The 24244-nt window shown below is 41.6% G+C and overlaps 1 protein-coding gene and 1 long non-coding RNA gene across 3 annotated transcripts in view; one reads left to right on the top strand and one right to left on the bottom strand.

Moving 5' to 3' along the window:
- Window positions 1–21445, top strand: part of PIK3R3 (phosphoinositide-3-kinase regulatory subunit 3) — a 107190-nt gene extending 85745 nt beyond the window's left edge. For both annotated transcript variants that reach the window (XM_086386351.1, XM_086386343.1), the window contains exons 8-10: window positions 9265–9339; window positions 9811–9981; window positions 17723–21445. In XM_086386351.1, coding sequence (XP_086242477.1) covers window positions 9265–9339; window positions 9811–9981; window positions 17723–17921 — 445 coding nt within the window. In that variant the 3' untranslated portion in view covers window positions 17922–21445. The remainder of the gene's footprint in view (window positions 1–9264; window positions 9340–9810; window positions 9982–17722) is intronic.
- On the bottom strand, window positions 15–23239 carry LOC147375246 (uncharacterized). The gene is made up of 3 exons (XR_015158398.1): window positions 22489–23239; window positions 7732–7823; window positions 15–45 (listed from the first exon to the last, which is right to left on the bottom strand). It is a non-coding gene; the product is annotated as an uncharacterized LOC147375246 (long non-coding RNA).
- Window positions 23240–24244: the final 1005 nt, after the last annotated feature.

Genomic DNA, 24244 nt, shown 5'->3' with positions numbered 1-24244 from the left:
TATTCTGGGCCTGTGGGGAGGACACCCTGGCACCACCTGATCCTGCTGCACGAGAGACATTAGAGGTAGAAGAAGAGATTTGTAATTGAGACCTGGCCAGCGGGACTGTAAGAATTTAGGAGAGTGGTCCTGTTAGTAGTAGGGTGTTACAGTCAACTAAAGTCAAGCGTGTGGGACCGATCAGGAGGTAGGGCTCTAATCCATACAAATGAACAGTGATGGAGCTTAAAAAGTGCAGATTAATTAAAGTTTGCCTAAAACACAAAACCCAGAATCTTTGGTTACCTAGAAAAACCGTAGAAATAGAAATTACCCCTGACAGGCAAGGAAACTAAAAGTGGGAACCTGCAAGTAAGTATACAGAATAGTCCATTGAAGAGTTTTTATTTTTAAGGGAAAAATTCTCTATTTAAGTAATAGAAATATGTGCGTGGATTTATCTCTGGGCTTTCTATTTTGTTCCATTGATCTATATTTCTGTCTTTGTGCCAGTACCATACTGTCTTGATAACGGTGGCTTTGTAGTAGAGCCTGAAGTCAGGTAGGTTGATTCCTCCAGCTCCATTTTTCTTTCTCAAGATCGCTTTGGCTATTCGAGGTTTTTTGTATTTCCATACAAATTGTGAAATTATTTGTTCTAGCTCTGTGAAGAATACTGTTGGTAGCTTGATAGGGATTGCATTGAATCTATAAATTGCTCTGGGTAGTATACTCATTTTCACTATATTGATTCTTCCAATCCATGAACATGGTATATTTCTCCATCTGTTAGTGTCCTCTTTGATTTCTTTTACCAGTGTTTTATAGTTTTCTATATATAGGTCTTTGGTTTCTTTAGGTAGATATATTCCTAAGTATTTTATTCTTTCCATTGCAATGGTGAATGGAATTTTTTCCTTAATTTCTCTTTCTGTTTTCTCATTATTAGTGTATAGGAATGCAAGGGATTTCTGTGTGTTGATTTTATATCCTGCAACTTTACTATAGTCATTGATTATTTCTAGTAATTTTCTGGTGGAGTCTTTAGGGTTTTCTATGTAGAGGATCATGTCATCTGCAAATAGTGAGAGTTTTACTTCTTCTTTTCCAATTTGGATTCCTTTTATTTCTTTTTCTGCTCTGATTGCTGTGGCCAAAACTTCCAAAACTATGTTGAATAGTAATGGTGAAAGTGGGCACCCTTGTCTTGTTCCTGACTTTAGAGGAAATGCTTTCAGTTTTTCACCATTGAGGATAATGTTTGCTGTGGGTTTGTCATATATAGCTTTTATTATGTTGAGGTATGTTCCTTCTATTCCTGCTTTCTGGAGAGTTTTTATCATAAATGGATGTTGAATTTTGTCAAAGGCTTTCTCTGCATCTATTGAGATAATCATATGGTTTTTATTTTTCAATTTGTTAATGTGGTGTATTACATTGATTGATTTGCAGATATTGAAGAATCCTTGCATCCCTGGGATAAAGCCCACTTGGTCATGGTGTATGATCTTTTTAATGTGTTGTTGGATTCTGATTGCTAGAATTTTGTTAAGGATTTTTGCATTTATGTTCATCAGTGATATTGGCCTGTAGTTTTCTTTTTTTGTGGGATCTTTGTCAGGTTTTGGTATTAGGGTGATGGTGGCCTCATAGAATGAGTTTGGAAGTTTACCTTCCTCTGCAATTTTTTGGAAGAGTTTGAGCAGGATAGGTGTTAGCTCTTCTCTAAATTTTTGGTAGAATTCAGCTGTGAAGCCGTCTGGACCTGGGCTTTTGTTTGCTGGAAGATTTTTGATTACAGTTTCAATTTCCATGCTTGTGATGGGTCTGTTAAGATTTTCTATTTCTTCCTGGTCGAGTTTTAGAAAGTTGTACTTTTCTAAGAATTTGTCCATTTCTTCCATGTTGTTCATTTTATTGGCATATAATTGTTGATAGTAGTCTCTTATGATCCTTTGTATTTCTGTGTTGTCTGTTGTGATCTCTCCATTTTCGTTTCTAATTTTATTGATTTGATTTTTCTCCCTTTGTTTCTTGATGAGTCTGGCTAATGGTTTGTCAATTTTATTTATCCTTTCAAAGAACCAGCTTTTGGTTTTGTTGATTTTTGCTATGGTCTCTTTTGTTTCTTTTGCATTTATTTCTGCTCTAATTTTTAAGATTTCTTTCCTTATCTTTGCTTATTTCTTTCCTTATCTTTCCTTATCTTTGACAAAGGAGGCAAGAATATACAATGGATTAAAGACAATCTCTTTAACAAGTGGTGCTGGGAAATCTGCTCAACCACTTGTAAAAGAATGAAACTAGAACACTTTCTAACACCATACACTAAAATAAACTCAAAATGGATTCAAGATCTAAACGTAAGACCAGAAACTATAAAACTCCTAGAGGAGAACATAGGCAAAACACTCTCCGACATACATCACTGCAGGATCCTCTATGACCCACCTCCCAGAATATTGGAAATAAAAGCAAAAATAAACAAATGGGACCTAATTAACCTTAAAAGCTTCTGCACATCAAAGGAAACTATTAGCAAGGTGAAAAGACAGCCTTCAGAATGGGAGAAAATAATAGCAAATGAAGCAACCGACAAACAACTAATCTCAAAAATATACAAGCAACTCCTACAGCTCAACTCCAGAAAAATAAACGACCCAATCAAAAAATGGGCCAAAGAACTAAATAGACATTTCTCCAAAGAAGACATACAGATGGCTAACAAACACATGAAAAGATGCTCAACATCACTCATTATCAGAGAAATGCAAATCAAAACCACTATGAGGTACCATTTCACACCAGTCAGAATGGCTGCGATCCAAAAGTCTACAAATAATAAATGCTGGAGAGGGTGTGGAGAAAAGGGAACCCTCTTACACTGTTGGTGGGAATGCAAACTAGTTCAGCCACTATGGAGAACAGTGTGGAGATTCCTTAAAAAACTGGAAATAGAACTGCCTTATGATCCAGCAATCCCACTGCTGGGCATACACACTGAGGAAACCAGAAGGGAAAGAGACACGTGTACCCCAATGTTCATCGCAGCACTGTTTATAATAGCCAAGACATGGAGGCAACCTAGATGTCCATCAGCAGATGAATGGATAAGAAAGCTGTGGTACATATACACAATGGAGTATTACTCAGCCATTAAAAAGAATACATTTGAATCAGTTCTAATGAGGTGGATGAAACTGGAGCCTATTATACAGAGTGAAGTAAGCCAGAAGGAAAAACATAAATACAGTATACTAACGCATATATATGGTATTTAGAAAGATGGTAACAATAACCCGGTGTACGAGACAGCAAAAGAGACACTGATGTATAGAACAGTCTTATGGACTCTGTGGGAGAGGGAGAGGGTGGGAAGATTTGGGAGAATGGCAATGAAACATGTAAAATATCATGTAGGAAACGAGTTGCCAGTCCAGGTTTGATGCACGATGCTGGATGCTTGGGGCTGGTGCACTGGGACGGCCCAGAGGGATGGTATGGGGAGGGAGGAGGGAGGAGGGTTCAGGATGGGGAACACATGTATACCTGTGGCGGATTCCTTTTGATATTTGGCAAAACTAATACAATTATGTAAAGTTTAAAAATAAAATAAAATTAGAAAAAATAAATAAATAAAAAAATAATAAAATAATAAAAACAAAAAATTTAAAAAAAAGTAATAGAAATATTTGAAAGCACTTATGAAAAATGGCACACCTGAGGAGTGATGGAATGTTATATGATTTAGCTAGATTGGCACCCCACTCCAGTACTTTTGCCTAGAAAATCCCATGGATGGAGGAGCCTGGGAGGCTGCAGTCCATGGGGTTGCTAGAGTTGGACACGACTGAGTGACTTCACTTTCACTTTTCACTTTCATGCATTGGAGAAGGAAATGGCAACCCACTCCAGTGTTCTTGCCTGGAGAATCCCAGGGACGGGGGAGCCTGATGGGCTGCTATCTATGGGGTCGCACAGAGTTGGACACGACTGAAGCGAGTTAGCAGCAGCAGCAGCAGGGATATTATCTAAGTATAGATGGAAAGATATATTATCAGAACAAGATATATCAATTAGATTTTTAGGCTGGATGACTGCTTCATAGAAGGACATAATCAGTGAGAAAGAAAAATGTATTAGGTTTAGTTCTAGGTAATGAATAGACTGTTTTGTAATATGTTTATGGGTGACTTTCACGCATGTAACACAGTTCAAACTCCTTGGCAGGAGGAAACAGAGTAAAGACCTCTGACTGGGTTTTCTATAGACTTCAGGGTTTCTTTGTGTGAGAAGGAGGGAGGGGATAAAATACAAGTTTCAAGGTTGGAACATTGGCTGAGTTTTTGGAGAGGAAAGTTGAAGGTGATTGTTTCGGAAGCAAACAATTACTGAGTAGTTTTTAATAACACTCCTCTCTAGAGATCTTTCAGTTTGCTACTGTGGCCAAAGAGTCAAGCAAGCACACAAGCATACAGAAGAGCTTTGGAAGCAAGGCCAGGAGGTGGCTTTGTATACAAGCAGGGTGTGTCTGCTCTTGGAATATTTATATGGTTCTGGTCACATGATGAAGCTAAAGAAAAGCCCCAGAAGGCTGTGCCATGGACCAAAGGAATGAATGGAAGCATTTCTTTGCCCTGGAAAGTGATGAGATACTGAGAAACCTGCCATTTCTAGGTGCATGACTAAGTATGGCAAACTAGACCTTGAAAATTCGTTTAACAAGTTCTGTAAGCTAAATATAAAATAGAATTTAGGTACTATCATGGGTGATAAGCCATGACCTACTTATATCCTGCTAGAATGTTTAGGGAGACACAGAAACCATTTCCTCTTTTGGAACCATTGCTTCAGGGAGAACAGTCCAGTGTCCATACTCCATGCTTTGATGTTTCTACCAAAGACAACACTAGGATTGATGGGCTTGATCTGCTCTAACACTGAAATTGTATAGTCAGTCCTGGAAGAGACTGGTTGTACTGCTACCTGATACTGAATACGACCTCTCTTTGGTTCTGTTTTGAAGTTGGAATAGGTTGGAATTCTGCAGCACCTAAGAAGAGACTGTCATTAGTTCATCAAGTCCCCTATGCGTGTGGCCATTTCTCTGACTTCTTGCTATATATATAGCCCATAAGGACTTTTTGAGATTTTTCTTCTGCTGAGATTCCAGTGTACTGTTTCTAGAATATTCTTGAATGCCTAAATCAGGATTTCATTTCTTAAATATAAGTCAGTTCAGTTCAGTCACTCAGTCATGTCCGACTCTGCGACCCCATGAACTGCTGCACACCAGGCCTCCTTGTCCATCACCAATTCCCGGAGCCTACACAAACTCATGTCCATTGAGTCAGTGATGCCATCCAACCATCTGATCCTCTGTCGTCCCCTTATCCTCCTGCCCTCAATCTTTCCCAGCATCACGGTCTTTTCAGATGGGTTAGCTCTTCTCATCAGGTGGCCAAAGTATTTGAGTTTCAGCTTCAACATCAGTCCTTCCAATGAACACCCAGGACTAATCTCCTTTAGGGTGGACTGGTTGGATCTCCTTGCAGTCCAAGGGACTCTCAAGAGTCTTCTCCAACAACACAGCTCAAAAGCATCAATTCTTCGATGCTCAGCTTTCTTTACAGTCCAACTCTCACATCCATACATGACCACTGGAAAAACCATAACCTTGACTAGACAGACCTTTGTTGGCAAAGTAATGTCTCTGCTTTTTAATATGCTGTCTAGGTTGGTTATAACTTTCCCTCCAAGGAGTAAGCGTCTTTTAATTTCATGGCTGCAGTCACCATCTGCAGTGGTTTTGGAGCCCCCAAAAATAAAGTCAGCCACTGTTTCCCCATCTATTACCCATGAAGTGATGGGACCAGATGCTGTGATGTTAGTTTTCTGAATGTTGAGTTTTAAGCCAACTTTTTCACTCTCCTCTTTAACTCTCCTCAAGAGGCTCTTTAGTTCCTCTTCGCTTTCTGCCATAATGGTGGTGTCATCTGCATATCTGAGGTTATTGATATTTCTCCCAGCAATCTTGATTCCAGCTTGTGCTTCATCTAGCCCAACATTTCTCATGATGTACTCTGCACATAAGTTAAATAAGCAGGGTGGCAATATACAGCCTTGACGTACTCCTTTTCCTATTTGGAACCAGTCTGTTGTTCCATGTCCAGTTCTAACTGTTGCTTCTTGACCTGCATACAGATTTCTCAGGAGGCAGATCAGGTGGTCTGGTATTCCCATCTCTTTCAGAATTTTCCACAGTTTATTGTGATCCACACAGTCAAAGGCTTTGGCATAGTCAAGAAAGCAGAAATAGATGTTTTTCTGGAACTCTTTTGCTTTTTCCATGATCCAGCAGATGTTGGCAGTTTGATCTCTGGTTCCTCTGCCTTTTCTAAAACCAGCTTGAACATCAGGAAGTTCACAGTTCACATATTGCTGAAGCCTGGCTTGGAGAATTTTGAACATTACTTTACTAGCCTGTGAGATGAGTGCAATTGTGCAGTAGTTTGAGCATTCTTTGTCATTGCCTTTCTTTGGAACTGGAATGAAAACTGACCTTTTCCTGTCCTGTGGCCACTGCTGAGTTTTCCACATTTGCTGGCATATTGAGTGCAGCACTTTCACAGCATCATCTTTTAGGATTTGAAATAGCTCAACTGGAATTCCATCACCTCCACTAGCTTTGTTCATAGTGATGCTTCCTAAGGCCCACTTGACTTCACATTCCAGGATCTGGCTCCAGGTGAGTAATCACACCATCATGATTATCTGGGTTGTGAAGATCTTTTTTGTACAGTTCTTCTGTGTATTCTTGCTGCCTTTTCTTAATGTCTTCTGCTTCTGTCAGGTCCATACCATTTCTGTCCTTTATTGAGCCCATCTTTTCTTGAAGTGTTCCCTTGGTATCTCTAATTTTCTTGAAGAGATCTCTAGTCTTTCCCATTCTATTGTTTTCCTCTATTTCTTTGCATTGATCACTGAGGAAGGCTTTCTTATCTCTCCTGCTGTTCTTTAGAAAAAAATATTTCTTAAATATAAAAGCCTTTATTTATTTTAATTTTATTTTTGGCTGTGCCATCCGTGGCTTGCAGGATCTTGGTTCCCCAATCAGGGATTGAAGCCAGACCCATGACAACGAAAGTGCCAAGTCCTAACCACTGAACCACCAGGGAATTTCCGAAAAACCTTTAAAATTCCTTTTTTATAAAAGGGGTTCATTTGCAATTCTTTTCCATTAGGAGTTAGTTTTCATGATTATTGCTTCCTTTTCCTGGTTTTCGTAAACCTAAATTCATAAATTCAAAATAAAGAATAACTTGCCATGGTACAGCTCCGTCTATCTTGACTGACAAACTATGATCACTGCCGTCCTAGAGCAGCCTCTGTGTAGGGCGTCAGTCCATCCACAGCAGTGCCCTAACTCGCACTGTTATCAAACATCAGATGGTCATTAGCAGCTGATCTTATTTTTAAAAGCTGGGAGAAACAGCTGATCAGATAGATGGTAAGATATTAGAGACTAGAAAGATTTCAGGAGAGTGAAACTATGATCCAGATTGAATATCATAAAACTTAATTTGAATAAATATCATCTTACACATAGTTCCAAAGTCAACTTCCCAAATATAAAATTAGAGAGGCGAGGTGGGGCAGCAGTGTGTATAAGGAATTCTGAAGGATATTACCATGCCAATAATTGTTAAGTTAAGGTACAGATTGTGACTACAAAAGTTAGTTTAATCTTACCTTAAAATGTATCCTAAGTAAGCCATCCTCTTATGCTGTGCAAACAGTCCTTGAGTACAGGAAACCGTCTCTTTATCAGAGGATCATAGGTTCTGGGAAAAAAGTCCATTTGTTAATCCATTTCATTGGGTGTGCTGGAATTTTCCATCTGCCTTCACAATTTCTACTCTTCTTTTTCTACCCTGCTCTGTGCCTAAGAAAGCGGATCTCTCTGCCCTCTGGCTTCTCATTAGCTTTGGCCATTTGAAGGCACTGGCAGGAGATGAGAGGGCAGAAGGAAAGGAAAGTAAGAATATTTTATATTCTAACTTCTTCCCCTTGTGATCCCTGTGAGATGGCTGTGTCCTCATTTTGTACCAAAGGTGGCACTCCCCAAATGGTCCTCTCTGGGTTCAGGTCACTGCTCTCTACAGCTGATTCTTCAATTCCAGGATACCTTGGCCTCACACTATTGCTAGCCCCAGGGAGTTTCTCTAAAACATCTCCAGGCCTTTGTAAATAGTCAACTCTCCTAGCTACCAGTTTGACTGTGCCTTATCCTTCTAGCTAAGACCCTAACTGATAAAAACTAAGTGAGATGTCATAGTACATAGTAAACAAAATTATAGTTTGATTAGAGATTTTAAGTTGAAAATGAAACTGAATGTAAAGAGAATAAGTTCATCTTATACGCACTGAATTTATGTTATAACTTCAACTTTATATCTTTTATAGAATAAACAAACAAAAAAGGACCACATAATTAGTAACAGAATGCTAATTGGATGTTAGGTCTTTGATGCTTTGTTCAGGTTTTGTCTCTAGAATGTATTGTTTTATACGTGATAAGGAAAATAAGGAAAAGTGTAGAGAGTGACTGGTGGACTGCCTTAGTTGGGACAATTAGGGTTGTCCTCTGAATGAACAGGGATGTGGTTGGGGGATGATGATGAATGAAAGAGTTTTTATACTCAAGTTTTAGGCCATCGTCCATCTCAGTGAAGCTAAATGAAATGGTTTATATCACTTTACATCTAAAATGTTGGTATATTTTAAAATACTGTGATGAAGTAAATTTGTATTAATTACTCAGATTGCTACCCTGAATTTCTTGTGGCTTGCTTTGGGTGTAAAAATAGACCTTGAAATTCTGTTTTAGAATTTGAAACTCAATGTATTAACAGTAGGCCATGGAGGAATTGCATCCTGTGGCTCAGTGGAGATTGCAAATGTGACACATGCTCACCTAACTAACGATTTCAAAAACAGCTGTCCAATGGTGTTTGAGTGCAAGGATGTGTGTGCTTGTGGTGATAAAACCTTCTAGAAAAGGAAAGTGAAAAATGAGGGACATGCCTAATTTCAAGTAGCTTTCTGTTTCTGCCTTTTTGCTGAAAGTTGAAGGAAAAGTAATAGAGAAACTATTAATTTTAGGGAAATCTCTAGCCATTCTTAGTGGGACTGGGGAAAGCAAGCTCTTGGGCCTGGATGTTTGGTTGGCTTGGATGTGTTTCCTTTGCACCGATGCTGACACTGGTGTCTTTCTTTGGGCAGGTGGCTCAATCACAAAGGAGTGAGACAGAAGCGCCTAAATGCCTGGCTGGGAATCAAGAATGAGGATGCTGATGAGTAAGTTCTCACTGTACCTTTCCGTCAGAGGGCTTTGTTGCCAGTGTAAGACATGGGCCTTTTAATGCTTGCTGAGTTGCTTGAGCAAATGTCCTTTCTGTTATTTGAGGACATTTGAATCAAGGACTTTGCACCTCTTTAAATTGATTTGCTTCATGAGTATGCTGTAGGCACTTGAGTTCACAGACCTGCCAAACCATGTGAAACCTGGATACTTAAGCATTGCTCATTTAGACAGTCAGAAGTCAGAGTCTTGGATGAGACACGTGAATTTTGTGCTTTCTGCGTGATAGCAAATAATGAAATTTTTTTTAATCTTATTTTTTGAAATTATTTTTCAAAAATCCAACTACTTGCAATTCTACTTTGTTATTTTGTGGTTAAGATTTAGGAGAGAGTTTTATTCGTGAATTTGCTTTTAGATATAAGTAAACTGATTGTTAGAATAATATTTTAACATTTAATTTTTAGGACCTATTTTATCAATGAGGAAGATGAAAACCTGCCCCATTATGATGAGAAAACCTGGTTTGTTGAGGATATCAACCGAGTACAAGCAGAGGACTTGCTCTATGGGAAACCTGACGGTGCATTCTTAATCCGTGAGAGTAGCAAGAAAGGATGTTATGCTTGCTCTGTGGTGTAAGTCTTCTCTGGGGATATAACCTTTTCAAAACTTCTACATTGATTAATAGAAAGTCAACCACTCATAAAGTTCAGATCAAATTAGTTGAAGTATGGTAAAATGAGTAACCATGGCTTAGACCTTTAATATTTGTACAAAGAAAAGTTAGTTGCTTTAGGAGATATATAATCTGAAATTATTTGGGGGATTTTAATTTAAATGGTAAGCAGGCTAGGCCCTGCAGTTGTTCGTTGTTGGATTTCAGGTATCTGAAAAATAATTGGGAGATTTTTCAATTGAAAAGATCACTTAATTCTTTAGTAGTCTCCTGCATGCCTAACTTGGCTTTCGTTGTTAGATTATGAAGACTTGATTGAATAGAACTGTTTTTACTTCAGAAGAAAAACTATCTAAGTTTTGTACTTAAATAGTATTGTGTTGAGTTAGTGATAGAAAATGTTGGATGTTTTCTTATGACTGTTTGGAAAAGCTTATTTTCCTTTTAATGGAAAGTGAAATTCTAGGGACAACTAACTATGCCTTAGTCAGATTTTGCTGTTATATATAAATATATATTTATAAAACATATATAATATATATTTATATATTATGTATAGCATATATATATAAAACAGTTGCCTTTTTAAGGAATATATATATATGTATTTTTTATGCTATTAATATGTTTTCATTGACAATGACCAATACCTAGAGAGGAGGTATAGTATGATGGTCATGAGAGAAGCTTTGGGATCAGATATACAGGATTCAAATCCTGACTCTACTACTTAACCATACATGTGACCTAGGGTAAATTACTTAACTTTTCTTTTCCTAGTTTCTTTATAAAATAAGCATAATAGTAATATCTACTTAAGGGTTTTTAAACTATCACATGAGTTAATATATGTGATATAATATGCTTTGATCAGTGCTGGAACATAATAAGTAAATGTTGTTTACTAGTAGTATTATGATGATGCTTCTGCTGGACAGGCTAGAAGGCAAGCAAGGATCACAAATGATCTGAGGACAAAGTGGTGAGGCTAGACAAAAGACACTTGTATTAACAGAGTGCTTTACATGATCATCTTATCCTTAGCAATCTATCTCTGTCATGCGGAGTTTGAATCCGGCTTTACCTGGTTTCAAAACCCACATTTTTTTTTTTTTGGCACCACGCTTTCTTCATTTCACAGTTAAATGTCCAGGATAAATGAAATCACCGTGACATAGTTATCACCAGTAGGCTGTGTGCATGAGGAACTGAGTCTGGTGGAGAAAGGGTTGGGAGATTCTGTGGAAGAGATGGTGTTGAGCTGGACGTGGAAAGGATGAATAGTGGGGTGTCTGTGGGCAAAATGTAAGGGAGGTATTCGATTAGTGTTATCCCTGGATAGAGCTATGTGAAACATTTCATTTCTTTGTGATCTGGGCTCAGATCCTCAAGTTATCTGAGTGGAAATGGCAGGAGAAGATGGCTCTTGTGGGATCTGAGATCTGTAAGAACGATAAAAAGAAGACAGTAAGCTCAGTGCATCAGCCCCTCACCCTTATCCAGGTCCCTGGGTGGCAGCCTTGTGGGTTAAGGACTTGGCTGGTGGAAGGTGCTGTTCAGCAGCTTGGGTAGTTCCTGAGAAACCAGGGAGCAGCTTGAGTATCTTGGGGAGTGGTATTATTTTTCCCTTCCCTTTAGCCATAGACTTGACCAGTAGTGTGGATTTCTGTTGCCTATGAAAACCAGCTTCAGTCGTATATTGGGGTTTACCTTGGGGGACATTGGAAGCAAAAGAGTCTGGCATCACAGACTTCCACTTGTTTGCCAGCCACTGCGGCTATAGAAAGCCTGCTTATAGTGATTTTTCAATTGACTTAGGACTAAGTTAAGGACTTGCTTAACTCTACAGCCTTCTCAGGCTAGAGACCTGTAGCCAACAATGAATGTGTTTATGTTAGGTAGTGAGCAGTTGTGATCCTTACATTGTTATTGCCATTTGGCGTAAGAAATTTGATTAGGGATAGAACATATAGATCAACCAGGAAACAGAAGACTTGAACAACTCTATGAAACAACTAGACATAGGTAGTGCTAGTGGTAAAGATCCAGCCTGCTAATGCAGGAGATGTAAGACGTGTGGATTTGATCCCTGGGTCGGGAAGATCCCCTGGAGAAAGAAATAGCAACCTGCTCTAGTATTCTTGCCTGGAAAATTCCATGGACAGAGGAGCCTGGTGGACTACAGTCCATGGGGTCACAAACAGCTGGGCACGATTGAACTCACCCACACACACACAGAGACATCTTTAGAACACTCCACCTAACAACAGCAGAACACAACATTTTTCTCAAGTGCGCATGAAACATTATCCAGGCTAGACCACACTTTAGACCACAAGTCTCAATAAATAGGGTTGAAATCATACAAAATATGTTGTCTATAATCACAATGGAAAGAAATTAGAAATAAAAAATAAGGAAATTTGGGAAATTCACAGAATGGACAATAAATAACATATTCCTAAATAACCAATAGATTAAAAAAAGAAAACAAGGGAAATTAGAAAATACTTTGAGTTAAAAGAGAAACACAGAATAGCGAAACTTATCTAATACAGCTAAAGCAGTGCTAAGAGGGAAATTTATAACTTAAGCTCTCAAATCAATAACCTACCTTCTTCTACCTTAAGAAACTGAAAAAAGAAGAGCAAACTAAACCCAAACAAGCAGAAGGAAGGGAATAATAAAGATTAGAACAGAAATAAATAAAATAGAGAATAGAAAATAATTGAGGAAATCAATGAAACTGGAAGATGGGATGATGGGATGAATAAAATTGATAACCTCTTTTCTACTAGTCATGTACAGATGTGAGAGCTGGACTATAAAGAAGGCTGAGCACCAAAGAATTGATGCTTTTGAATTGTGGTACTGGAAAAGACTCTCTAGAGTCCCTTGGATAGCAAGGAGATCAAACCAGTCAATCCTAAAGGAGATCAATCCTGAATATTCAGTGGAAGGACTGATGCTGAAGCTGAAGCTCCAATACTTTGGCCACCTGATGCAAAGAGCTGACTCATTGGAAAAGACCCTGATGCTGGGAAAGATTGAAGGCAAAAGAAGAAGGTGGCAGAGGATGAAATGAACCAACTCAGTAGACACGAGTTTGAGCAAACCAACTCAATGCACATGAATTTGAGCAAAGTCCAGGAGATAGTGAAGGACAGAGGAACCTGTAATGCTGCATTCCATAGGGTCGCAAAGAGTTGGACATGACTTAACGACTGAACAACAACAAAGCTAAACTCTCACACACACATACAGGGGAGAGAGAGAAGACACAAATTAGTAAAATCAGGGTGAAAGAGGGGACACTCGTTGTAGTCCTTACAGAGATTAAAAAAAAATAATGATGGAATGCTACAAATAATTATATGCTAACAAATTAAACAACCTAGATGAAAGAGACAAATGCCTGGAAGCACACAGACTACCAAAACTGACTTAACAGGAAGTAGAAAATCTGAATAGAACTATAATAAGTAAAGAAATTGAATTACTAATTTAAAAAACTATCCACAAAGAAAACCCCAGGTCTAGTAAGTTTTACTGGTGAATTCTACCAAACATTATAAAAAGAATTAATACAGTTCTTTCACAGACTTTTCAAAAAAATTGGAGCAAATACGTCACAGTTCGTTTAATGAGGGCATATTCCTTATGAATATAGACATAAAAATCTTTAACAAAACAGTAGCAAAGCAACTCCAGCAGCATATAAGAAGGATCATAAACCATGACTAAGTAGAATTCATCTTAGGAATGCCAGTTGATTCAACATTAAAAAATCAGTGTAAATAAACCATATAAATAGATTAAGGACAAAAATCAACTGACAAAAATCTACTAATTATTTCAGTAGATTCAGAAGAAGTATTTTTACACTGTTATTTGTTAAAACACACTGAAAAAACTAGAGATAGGCGGGCATTTCTCAACCTGATAAAGGACATGAAAAACCGACAGCTGACATCATACTTAGTGGTAAAAAACTGAGTACTTTTAAGAGCAGGAAGAGACTAAGGATGTCTTTTCTCACCACTTCTAATTATTGTACAGAAAATTCTAGCTGAGACATTTAGGCAAGAAAAAGAAAAGGCATCCAGATTAGAAAGGAAGAAGTAAACTATTAGAACTAATAAATGCATTCAGCAGGGTTCAGGTTAAAAGATTAGAAAACAAAAATTAGTTGTATTTATGTATACTAGCAGTGAACAACCTGAAAATGAAATGAAAACATACTATTTGTAATAGCATAAAAATGATAAAATGCCTAGGTTTAAAGTGTAAGAGCTGTACAGTGAAAACTATGAAACATCATTGAAACAACTTAAAAAAAATTCTAAATAAGTGGGAAAACATCCCATGTTCATAGATGGCAGTACTTTCCAAATTGATCTGTGTGTTCGGTATAATCCCCATAAACAGTACCAGCTGGCTTTGTACAGAAATGACAAGCTGATCTTAAAATTGATATGATAATACAGGGGATCCAGAGCAGCTAAAATAATCCTGAAGGAACAAGAAAGAGTTGAAGTACATCTCCCAATTTGAAAACTTAACTACAAAGTTGTAGTAATTAAAATTGTGAAGTACTAACATAAGATAGAAGTTATGACCAACCTAGACAGCATGTTAAAAATCAGAGACATTATTTTTCCAACAAAGGTCCATCTAGTCAAGGCTATAGTTTTTCCAGTAGTCATGTATGGATGTGAGAGTTGGACTGTGAAGAAGGCTGAGCACCAAAGAATTGATGCTTTTGAGCTGTGGTGTTGGAGAAGACTCTTGAGAGTCACTTGGACTGCAAGGAGACCCAACCAGTCCATCCTAAAGGTATCAGTCCTGAATGTTCATTGGAAGGACTGATGTTGAAGTTGAAACTCAATACTTTGGCCCTCTGATGCAAAGAACTGACTCATTTGAAAAGACCCTGATGCTGGGAAAGATTGAGGGCAGGAGGAGAAGGGGATGACAGAGGATGAGATGGTTGCATGGCATCACCGACTCAATGGACATGGATTTGAGTAAACTCCGGAAGTTGGTGATGGCCAGGGAGGCCTGGATGCTGCAGTCCATGGGGTTGCACAGAGTCGGACATGACTGAAGCGACTTAGCAGCAGCAGCAGAGCAGCATCCGGTCCCATCACTTCATGGCAAATAGATGGGGAAACAGTGTCAGACTTTATTTTGGGGGGCTCCAAAATCACTGCAGATAGTGACTGCAGCCATGAAATTAAAAGACGCTTACTCCTTGGAAGGAAAGTTATGACCAACCTAGAGAGCATATTAAAAAGCAGAGACATTACTTTACCAACAAAGGTCCATCTAGTCAAGGCTATGGTTTTTCCAGTGGTCATGTATGGATGTGAGAGTTGGACTATAAAGAAAGCTGAGCGCCGAAGAATTGATGCTTTTGAGCTGTGGTGTTGGAGAAGATTCTTGAGAGTCCCTTGGACTGCAAGGAGATCCAACCAGTCCATCCTAAAGGAGATCAGTCCTGGGTGTTCATTGGAAGGACTGATGTTGAAGCTGAAACTCAAATACTTTGGCCACCTGATGCGAAGAGCTGACTCATTTGAAAAGACCGTGATGCTGGGAAAGATTGAGGGCAGGAGGAGAAGGGGATTACAGAGGATGAGATGGTTGCATGGCATCACCGACTCAATGGACATGGGTTTGGGTGGACTCTGGGAGTTGGTGATGGACAGGAAGGCCTGGCGTGCTGTTCTTCATGGGGTTGCAAAGAGTTGGACATGACTGAGCAACTGAACTGAATTGAACTGAACTGAACTGAGGGCTTCCCTGATAGCTCTGCTGGTAAAGAATCCTGCAATGCAGGAGATCCGGGTTCGATCCCTGAGTTGGGAATATTACCTGGAGAAGAAAATGGCAACCCACTCCAGTATTCTTGCCTGGAGAATTTCATGGACAGGGGAGCCTTGGCAGTCTACAATCCATGGGGTTGCAAAGAGTCAGACACAACTGAGTAAGTAAGCACAGCACAACATAAGATTAAACATGTGAATCAATGAATAGAAATGACAGCCAAGAGATAACCCTCTACAGTTATGGTCAGTTTGTTTTCAACAAGGTTCTCAAAACCATTCAAAGGGGGAAAAAATAGTCATTTCAACACACGGTGCTGGGATAGCAAGTGAGCCACGTGCAAAAGGATGAATTTGGACCCCCAGTTCATGCCACATACAAAATCTAACTCAAAATGTGTCATATAACTAAAAGTAAGGGCTAAAAGATAAAACACTTAGGAGGGAATAGGCAGAAATCTTTGTCACTTTGGAATGGCCAGTGGTCTCTTACACATCAAAAGCACGAGGGACAAAAAGATGAATTGGACTTCCCCACAATTAAAGACTGTCTGCATCAAAGGACACTATCGGGAAAGTGGAAAGACAACCCACAGAATGGGAGAAAATATTTGCAAATCATACATCTAATCAACTAGTATCTAATACGTAAAGAACTCTTAATAAAAGGACATACTGCCCCAGTTTAAAAATGGGCAACGGCAAATAGACATTTCTTTAAAGAAGATATAAAGATGGTTAATAAACATATGAAAAGATGCTCAACATTATTAGTCATTAGCTGTAAATCAAAACTACAATGAGATACCACGTAACTATAATCAAAAAGATGGACAATAACAAATGTTGACAGGGATGTGGAGAAAGCTGCTGGCAGGAATTTAAAGTGGTGCAACACTTCAGAAAACAGTTTGGCAGTTCCTCAAAAGGTTTAACTTTCTTTGTCAGGCAGAGTGGGGGTACATGCCACGTGGCTTGTGGGATGTTAGTTCCCCAACGAGGGATTGAGCCCGGGGCCATGTCAGTGAAAGCAAGGAGTCCTTGCCACTGGACTGCTGGGGAATTCCCAAAAAGTTTATTTCATTTATGATTCAACAGTTCCCCTGTTAGGTAGGTATACATCTAAGAGGACTGAAAACATGTGTCCATACAAAAACTTGTACATAAATATTCATTATAGCCAAAAAATGTTAACAATCCAAGTGACCCATAAATTGATGAATGGATAACCAAATTGTAGCATATCTATACAATAGAATATTAGTCAACCCTGAGGAGAAATGAGGTCTCAATACATGATACCACATAAAAGAACTTAGAGAATGATGTGCCAAGTGAAAGTAGCCAGACAAAAGATTGAGTAATACTGTGTGATTCTGTTTATATAAAATGTCCAGAATAGGCAAAGCCATAGTGACAGGAAGTAGATTACTGGTCACCAGGGTCTAACGGGAGGGAGGAAAACAGTGAATGCTGATGGCTACGTGGTTTCTTTTTAGGGTGATGAAAATATTCTGGAATTAGTAGTGCTTGTTGCACAATCTTGTGACTATTTTAAAAACAACTGATTTGTACATTAATTTTTTTTTTTTGGTTTGGTTTGCCCCCTCCAGTGCATTCTTACCTAATTTAGGTCCAGAGCTGAGTGACCGAATGCAGCCAGCCATTTTAGCCCCACCAAGTCTTGGGAAGTGAAGGGTGTCTCTGTGACCAGTGTGGAAGGGGCTGGGGGGACACGAGGGTGTGATGCTCCGATGGACGGAAGGCGGCTGCTGCTTTGCAGAACAGCCGCTCTCAGACTTCTGGTCTCAGGGCCCCTTGTGTTGCGCTCTGCCTTCATGCCCTGCGGGGTCTTGTCTTGTGTCGTTGCAGCGCCGATGGGGAGGTGAAGCACTGCGTCATCTACAGCACCGCTCGGGGCTACGGCTTCGCGGAGCCCTACAACCTGTACGGCTCCCTGAAGGAGCTGGTGCTCCACTACCAGCGGACGTCCCTCGTGCAGCACAACGACTCTCTCAACGTCAGGCTCGCCTACCCTGTCCACGCACAGATGCCCTCGCTCTGCAGATAAGCAGGGAGCAGTGGCTCTCTGGCAGAATTTTTCTACAGTTTTTATTAGACTATGAGGGCATTCTTTCTACGTAGACTGCTTGTTTTGCACAAGAAGTGATTCTGTGAATGTGAAGTGGAGAGGCCGAGCAGCAGCCGGCCAGGATGGGGACATACGGGGCCTGGGGTTCTCGGGGAATCAGCCGTGCCACTGCACTGACATAGGAAGCTGGGAGCAGATGCTGGTTTTGGGAGAGTCCTTCATTGGGGTTTTTGTTTCACTTAGCCAGGCACCCTCAGCAGAACATGTTAGGCCTATTGGGGTGGGGGTTGTATCTGGAAGCCTCTGAGGAGGCCCTGTCCTCTTCTGAGAGGCCAAGGTGCTTTAAGACTGTGGAGGGGTGTGGCCCTGTTGGGAGTCTGTTTTGGTCTGGCGGTCTCTCTTCCTCCCAAAAAGAAGGTGGTTTTGGTTCAGTGGTAGAATGGCATTTGGTGAAAAAGACAACCAAAGGAAAATGGGGAGGCTTGGGATTTCATTTAAAGAATTGTAATCTGTGGGTAAAAAAACTTTCAACCGAAGGTACCTAATGAGTATAGTTCAGGTGTCAGCATCTCAGTAGCTCCTCTCTCTAAAGCATTATGTTTAGAAACCGTATTGGTCCCAGCAAAACAATGGTTGCTGCCAGCCAAGGCGCGGTGGGCGATGGTGGCACTAGTGTCCGAACGCACACTTCTGAACCAAAACTTGAAAATAAAAGGAAAACTAGAGACTGTTAGTTTTAGCAGACACTAAAATTGCTCAGTGTAATTCCCTTTTGCCCTGCCCTTGTTTCTCAGAGATGAGGAATAGTGTTCTTTTTGTGGGCTGGTGAGCTTTGAATTATAAAATGAAGTTGGTGCTGTGTGGTGGTGTTTTCTTAGCCTAAAGAATGATCTGTTGTGTGAAACCTTTGTAACTTGTGTGTATGAGTAAAGAAAAGGTGCAATCCAGTGCTTTTAGACGGCTTGATATACCAAATAATGATCTAGAACAACATTCTTCTCTGTGCTTCCACAAGTTGAAAGGCCCTGCAGAAACAGTCAACGTGTTTAATTTCCCGTCGTCTCCTGTCCTTTTCTGGGTAGGGCCAGGGGAGCCATAGGTGGCTAGGGCTGTGGCTAGAAGGGAGTCAGTGTGGTCAGGGACTTTAGTAGGTCACAGGCCTGGGGCTCTGGTGTCCCCAGCAAGGGCCATATGCCACCCTTGTGCTTCCAGACAGTGGTTGCTGAAACTTCTGCAAGGAGAGGAAAGGATGGCTTGGCGTTCAGACTGTTAGCTGAAGTCATCTGGAAACTGTTCTTTGCCTTTTTTGTGATCCTGCCATTAAGATGATGTGCACAGACTGTCCTCATGCTCTAGCGGGCCTGACTTTAGGCCAGGAACCTTCTGCTTCATGTGGTTTAAGCCTTCCAGCTGAGTGAAGCTGGGCAGATGGAGTTGGGGCAGTGTCTACTCCCACCTCCATCGTGCTCCACCCCTATCAGTCAACATTCATTTGACAAACAAAAGAGTCCAGCTGCCTCTGAGCCAATCCTAGAGCTGCAATAGGCTCGAATGAGTCAGCTGTTGGAGCCCAAAGCTGTGCAGCCAGGCTTCCTGGTTGAGTAGGGAAGCCAATATCCAAGTCTTATTGAATCAGGTTTACACCTAGGGAAGCTCTAGTTTGGAGGATGAAAGAAAGAAATTTTGCTTTCCCTGAGCACTTATCTTAGTGACAGGATCTAGAATGTGCCACAACATAGATTAAAATTTGGGGGAGAACCTCCCGTTACTAACAATGAAGACAGAAAGGAAAGGGGGCATATCTTTGGCTTTTCCTTGGTTACGCTGCAGTTTCAGGATTGGATGAGGCAGACAAATGAAACCTCCTCCAGTGTCGCTGTTCTAACCTGAGCCCTTAACTGATATCAGCCAGCTGGACATTCCTTCCCCAGATGGCCAGATTGAAATCTTGCTAAGAGTTTTACTGAGAAATAAGGCCAGACCAACTACTGTGAGGCATGCCTGATGGCTTTGTGCCTTAAACAGTTAGATGCTCAAGATGGGGTGCCAGGAATGCCTTCTTTCTGGTGTTAAAATGTAGTGTGTTCTGGTTCTCTCTTAAAAGAAAACAAGAACCAGGATACATGCTGTAGTGTTGAACCATGCTGTGTTGCTTGCCAGGCAGCATTAACTAAGGGCGCATAGGGAGCAAGCAAGCGCGGTCTATCGCCTGCACTTGGGCTGGCTTGTGGAGGAAGCAACTCACTTTTAAGTCCTACATTCCTTCACCTGTTTGTTGCTTTCCTGTTTTTCATTCTTGAATTTGTTGCTTTGTGGGAACTAAGACGTAGGGATCATTTGAGAAGTTTGAGTCTCTTTTCTGACTGGTTGCCACATGATTTGCTTGATCTTGACCAGTGGAAATAGCAGAGGGACCAGTCTACTAACCACTGGGAGGGGTGGTATGCAGCTCCTTTATTCTATGGTCCTGGCCTCCTTCATCAGAACTTAGCTCCATGTCTTACCCCATGACCTGGACCCTGGGATTCTCTCTTGGCATCTTCGGTGCAGTCTTATTGAGGCAGAGGGTAAAGAAACAGACCAAGACCAGAGGGGCTCACTGTCTTCCTGGCTAGGGAAGCTGGCCACCAACATGGAAGCAGCTCGAGGCTGTCTGGACACTGGTCAGAGGCCTATCTATTCTGGGTGGAGCTTTCATCACAGAACAATGCTTTGTCTCCATCTGGCCACAGATGCTAACTAAGCCTCGACCATAGCTCAGGCCTGTATAGACTAGCAGTGTCCTTACCCCTAATTTGGCCAAGATTGAGGACTTCTGATACCGCCCCTACTCTGTCTCCAAGCCTCGATGAGACCCTCACAGGCTTTGCAGAAGCTCTGAGAACCAGTGTGGTATCTTCAATGGGTCTCCTTGCCGCAAGGAACAAGCCTCATGGGTCCTTTTGGGCCAAGAACTGCATCTGGGCAAATTACTGTTTTTTCAAGGTGTTTTCTGTTGCCAGTTAAGACTCCTTATTAGGTAGCTCTCTGTGAGGCTTCAGTGGCCTCAAAGCAGGGGGTCCAGATGGGGGCCTAGCTGGGCCCTCTGCTGTCAACTGCTCAGCCTTGCTCTAGCTCCAGCCACTTGTGACGAAAAACAACCTTGTTTCCTTACAAATTGCAGCATGTGACTTTGGTGCCCTGTTGTTACTTGTGAAAAACCTATTCTTCTGTTGTCTTTGATGTAGTCAAAAAAATTCATGTAGTTACGTAAAAATATCTGATTCACAAGGAAGCCAACTATATGTCTTGTGTTGGGACAGTTCATAATGTAGTTCCTAGACCACTTTTGCAAATTGTTCTTGTCACCAGGTGTGTTCAGACATTGCTGTGCAGTTGTAGGGGAGGGTGGGGGGGAAGGCGAGGGGAGATACTTTTTGGTCTTTTTGTTTTTTACCTTCCCCAAGAGGGAACAGTCTGGCCAACTTGCTCCAATAATGCAATAAAGACATTGCAATAAAGCACCTTTTGTTCTCATGCTATGGAGAGGTGGGCTGGGGTGGGGGCAAAAGGGAGACGACTGGGGTACTGAAAAGTCCTGAAGCTGCCAAACCTTCTCTCCCATGAGCACCAAAAGATCGGTCCTGGGGCTGAACTGGGGCTACAGAAATGCTTCCACCAACACTGGGGGCCTCAGAAACTAGCCCTGAGAAAGTTAACATTGGCGCCTTTCATCGCCACCCCATTCCTATTAGAAAGCCCACTGAGTTGATTCTCATCACCTCTCTTTGCCCAGAAATGTGTTTGCACATTCTGTTGTGGGGGTGGAGGACGGGGGCTGACTTAGTGTGTCCTCTTGTGCCCCAGGCCCTGTCACCCTCCTACCACAAAACTGTGTTGAGGTCCCTACGTGTTGGGAACATAAGCAGCAAACATGACCACCACCCTGGGCAACAGGCACTGCGGTTCTTAGCGCGGGCACTCAGGCCCCACCCACGCGTACCGAACTGCAGATCAGACTGAAGGCTGATGGTCTGTTGTTCTCAATGACCTTGCCTATATTCTTCCTCCCCGCTATACTTAGCTACAGAGCACCCTCAAGGCCAGTGCTAGAAACCATGGATCATTTCCCCTAATTCCAAGAGTTCTTCCCACTCTCAGCATGGGATACTCCGACTGTCTCCAGCCCAGTCCTCTCTCCTGAACTCCACCTGCTGGGTGGATAGTGCCACTGGCCCCTTGGATGTCCCACAGGAGTTTATTCACAGAGGAAACATATGCTTGGCTATGATGCCCTTACATTCCTACCACCACACCTGTAAGTGGTCTACAGCCACATAACTCCTCTCCCTCTCACCTGTTTAGCCCTCCTCCTCCTAAAAGCCAGTCTCTCCAGCTGTATTTGGACTCCTCTTTTTCTCCCATCTTCTCAGGAATCTCCCATGAGTTTATTGTTTCCTCTCAGCTGGTTGGGTATCTCTCTACTTGCTCAATCACTACCCAATCCTTTATCTCTTCAGGGGAAACCTTTTTAAAAACATTTAGGTTTTTGTCTTTATTTCCTCACCTCCTCAAGCTTTTCAGTCCAGGTCCCACTGCTGTCTGAAACTGCTCTCCTTGATGTCTTTGGTAACCAGCATTTGTGACGACCATTCTCCATGAAAAACTGCCGCTGACTCCATGATCATTTATCTGGTTTTCCTCCTGCATCTCTGACTGCTCCTTTTTAAAATAAAATTTTTGCACCACGCAGCATAAGACATCTTAGTTCCCCAACCAAGGATTGAACCTGTACCCCCTGCGTTGGAAGCATGGAGTCTGAATCACTGGACCACCAAGGAAGTTCACTGTGCTCCTCTGGCCACCTTCTCACTTATGCTTTTTTCTTGGCAGTTTTATCCATATCCATGAAGTCACCTACCATCTCTCGACCAATTATATCCGTCTTCGTTTCTCCTGCCTTGACTATGTTGCGAGGTACCTCATACTCAGAATACTGAATGCAGGGTCACCACTGAGACCTGATTCTCTTTCATTATTTCATATTTCAGTGAATGGAAGTACATAATTTCATCTGGTTATGTAGATCAGGAATGTAGTCATCTCTGATACCTTGTGCTTTTTGTCTACATAAAACCCACCACCAACCCGCATCAGTTTCACTTTCCAAATATCAAAGGCATTGCTTCTCTCCAACTTCACTGTTTCACCGTCTCTAGCCTTAATACTGGAAGGCTTCCCTTCTTTCATTATTGCTTCCTCAAATTCATTCTCATCATAGCAACCAGGTTCATCTGTTCCAAATACAAATCTGGGGAGCTTCCTGGCAGACCAGGGACTAAGATGTAGACTCCCACCGCTGGGGCCCAGACTCAGTCTCTGGCCAGGGAACTAAAAACCAAGCAAACTGCCCCCACCCCCATGCCCCAGATATCCAAATCTGAACTTGTGTAAAACCATTAAATAACTTTCAATTGCTCTAAAGCACAAAATTCTTAAAATAGCCTGGCTTCTCCCGAGTTCTGGGTCTCTGTTCATTTGGCTCCCTCCTCGGCTAACCCCAAGGGCTTGGACTTCTTCCTCCTGCACAGGTCTTCTGTACAGTCCCTTTCTACTCTTGTGGATTTAATTATCATCTCCTGGCTGATGGCTGCCAGGTCTGTCTACGCACCTGGCTCCCTACACGCCCGTTCCCTCTGGGGACCTTCCTCACTGTTGGCATCCTGGTCCAGAGCACTGGAAGGGGTTACTACATGATTTTCTCCCTGGTTCGCTTACCCCCAGCCCTGAACCTCTCTACATTGCAGCCAGCGAGTCCTAAAACCTAAATATGATTATACCACTTCCCTGCAATTACCTTCAAGAAGCTCCTCATTTCTGTCGGGCTAATCTGGCAGTGTTTCTCAAGGGAAGCACTGCTGGTACTTGGGGCAGTTGCCTAAGCATTACAGGATGCTTAGCACCTCTGTGCCCACTCCTCCCAAACCCCTTCCTTCCCCCATTTCCAGCCTCCTGGGTTGGGCGCAGTTCTCTCCCATGAAATGCTGCAAGATGTGCTGCTCCTCCTCCACCCATGGTACGATGCGTCTAACCAGATCCTGACCTACACAGCGGGGCTGCCACAGGCAAATAGTTTCCTGTGTTCCCAGTGTCCTAGACTGGCTGGCCAAGGATCTGCCATCAATGCATGACTGAGGGAAGGAGGGAGTGTGAGGGGCCCGGAAGGCTGAGGGACCAGATATCTGCCACCACGGGCAGAGTGCGCCCTCTGGTGACCACAGCCTTCCCCATGCTGGGAGACAAAGACCTGCAGAACGGGTGAT

The sequence above is a fragment of the Bos grunniens genome, chromosome 3 (assembly GCF_055505025.1).
Source record: "Bos grunniens cultivar Pamir isolate PY7600 chromosome 3, Bosgru_T2T1.0, whole genome shotgun sequence".
NCBI lineage: Eukaryota > Metazoa > Chordata > Mammalia > Artiodactyla > Bovidae > Bos > Bos grunniens.
The sequence above is the reverse complement of the archived record's forward strand: the minus strand, read 5'-3'. Positions and strand labels throughout refer to the sequence as shown.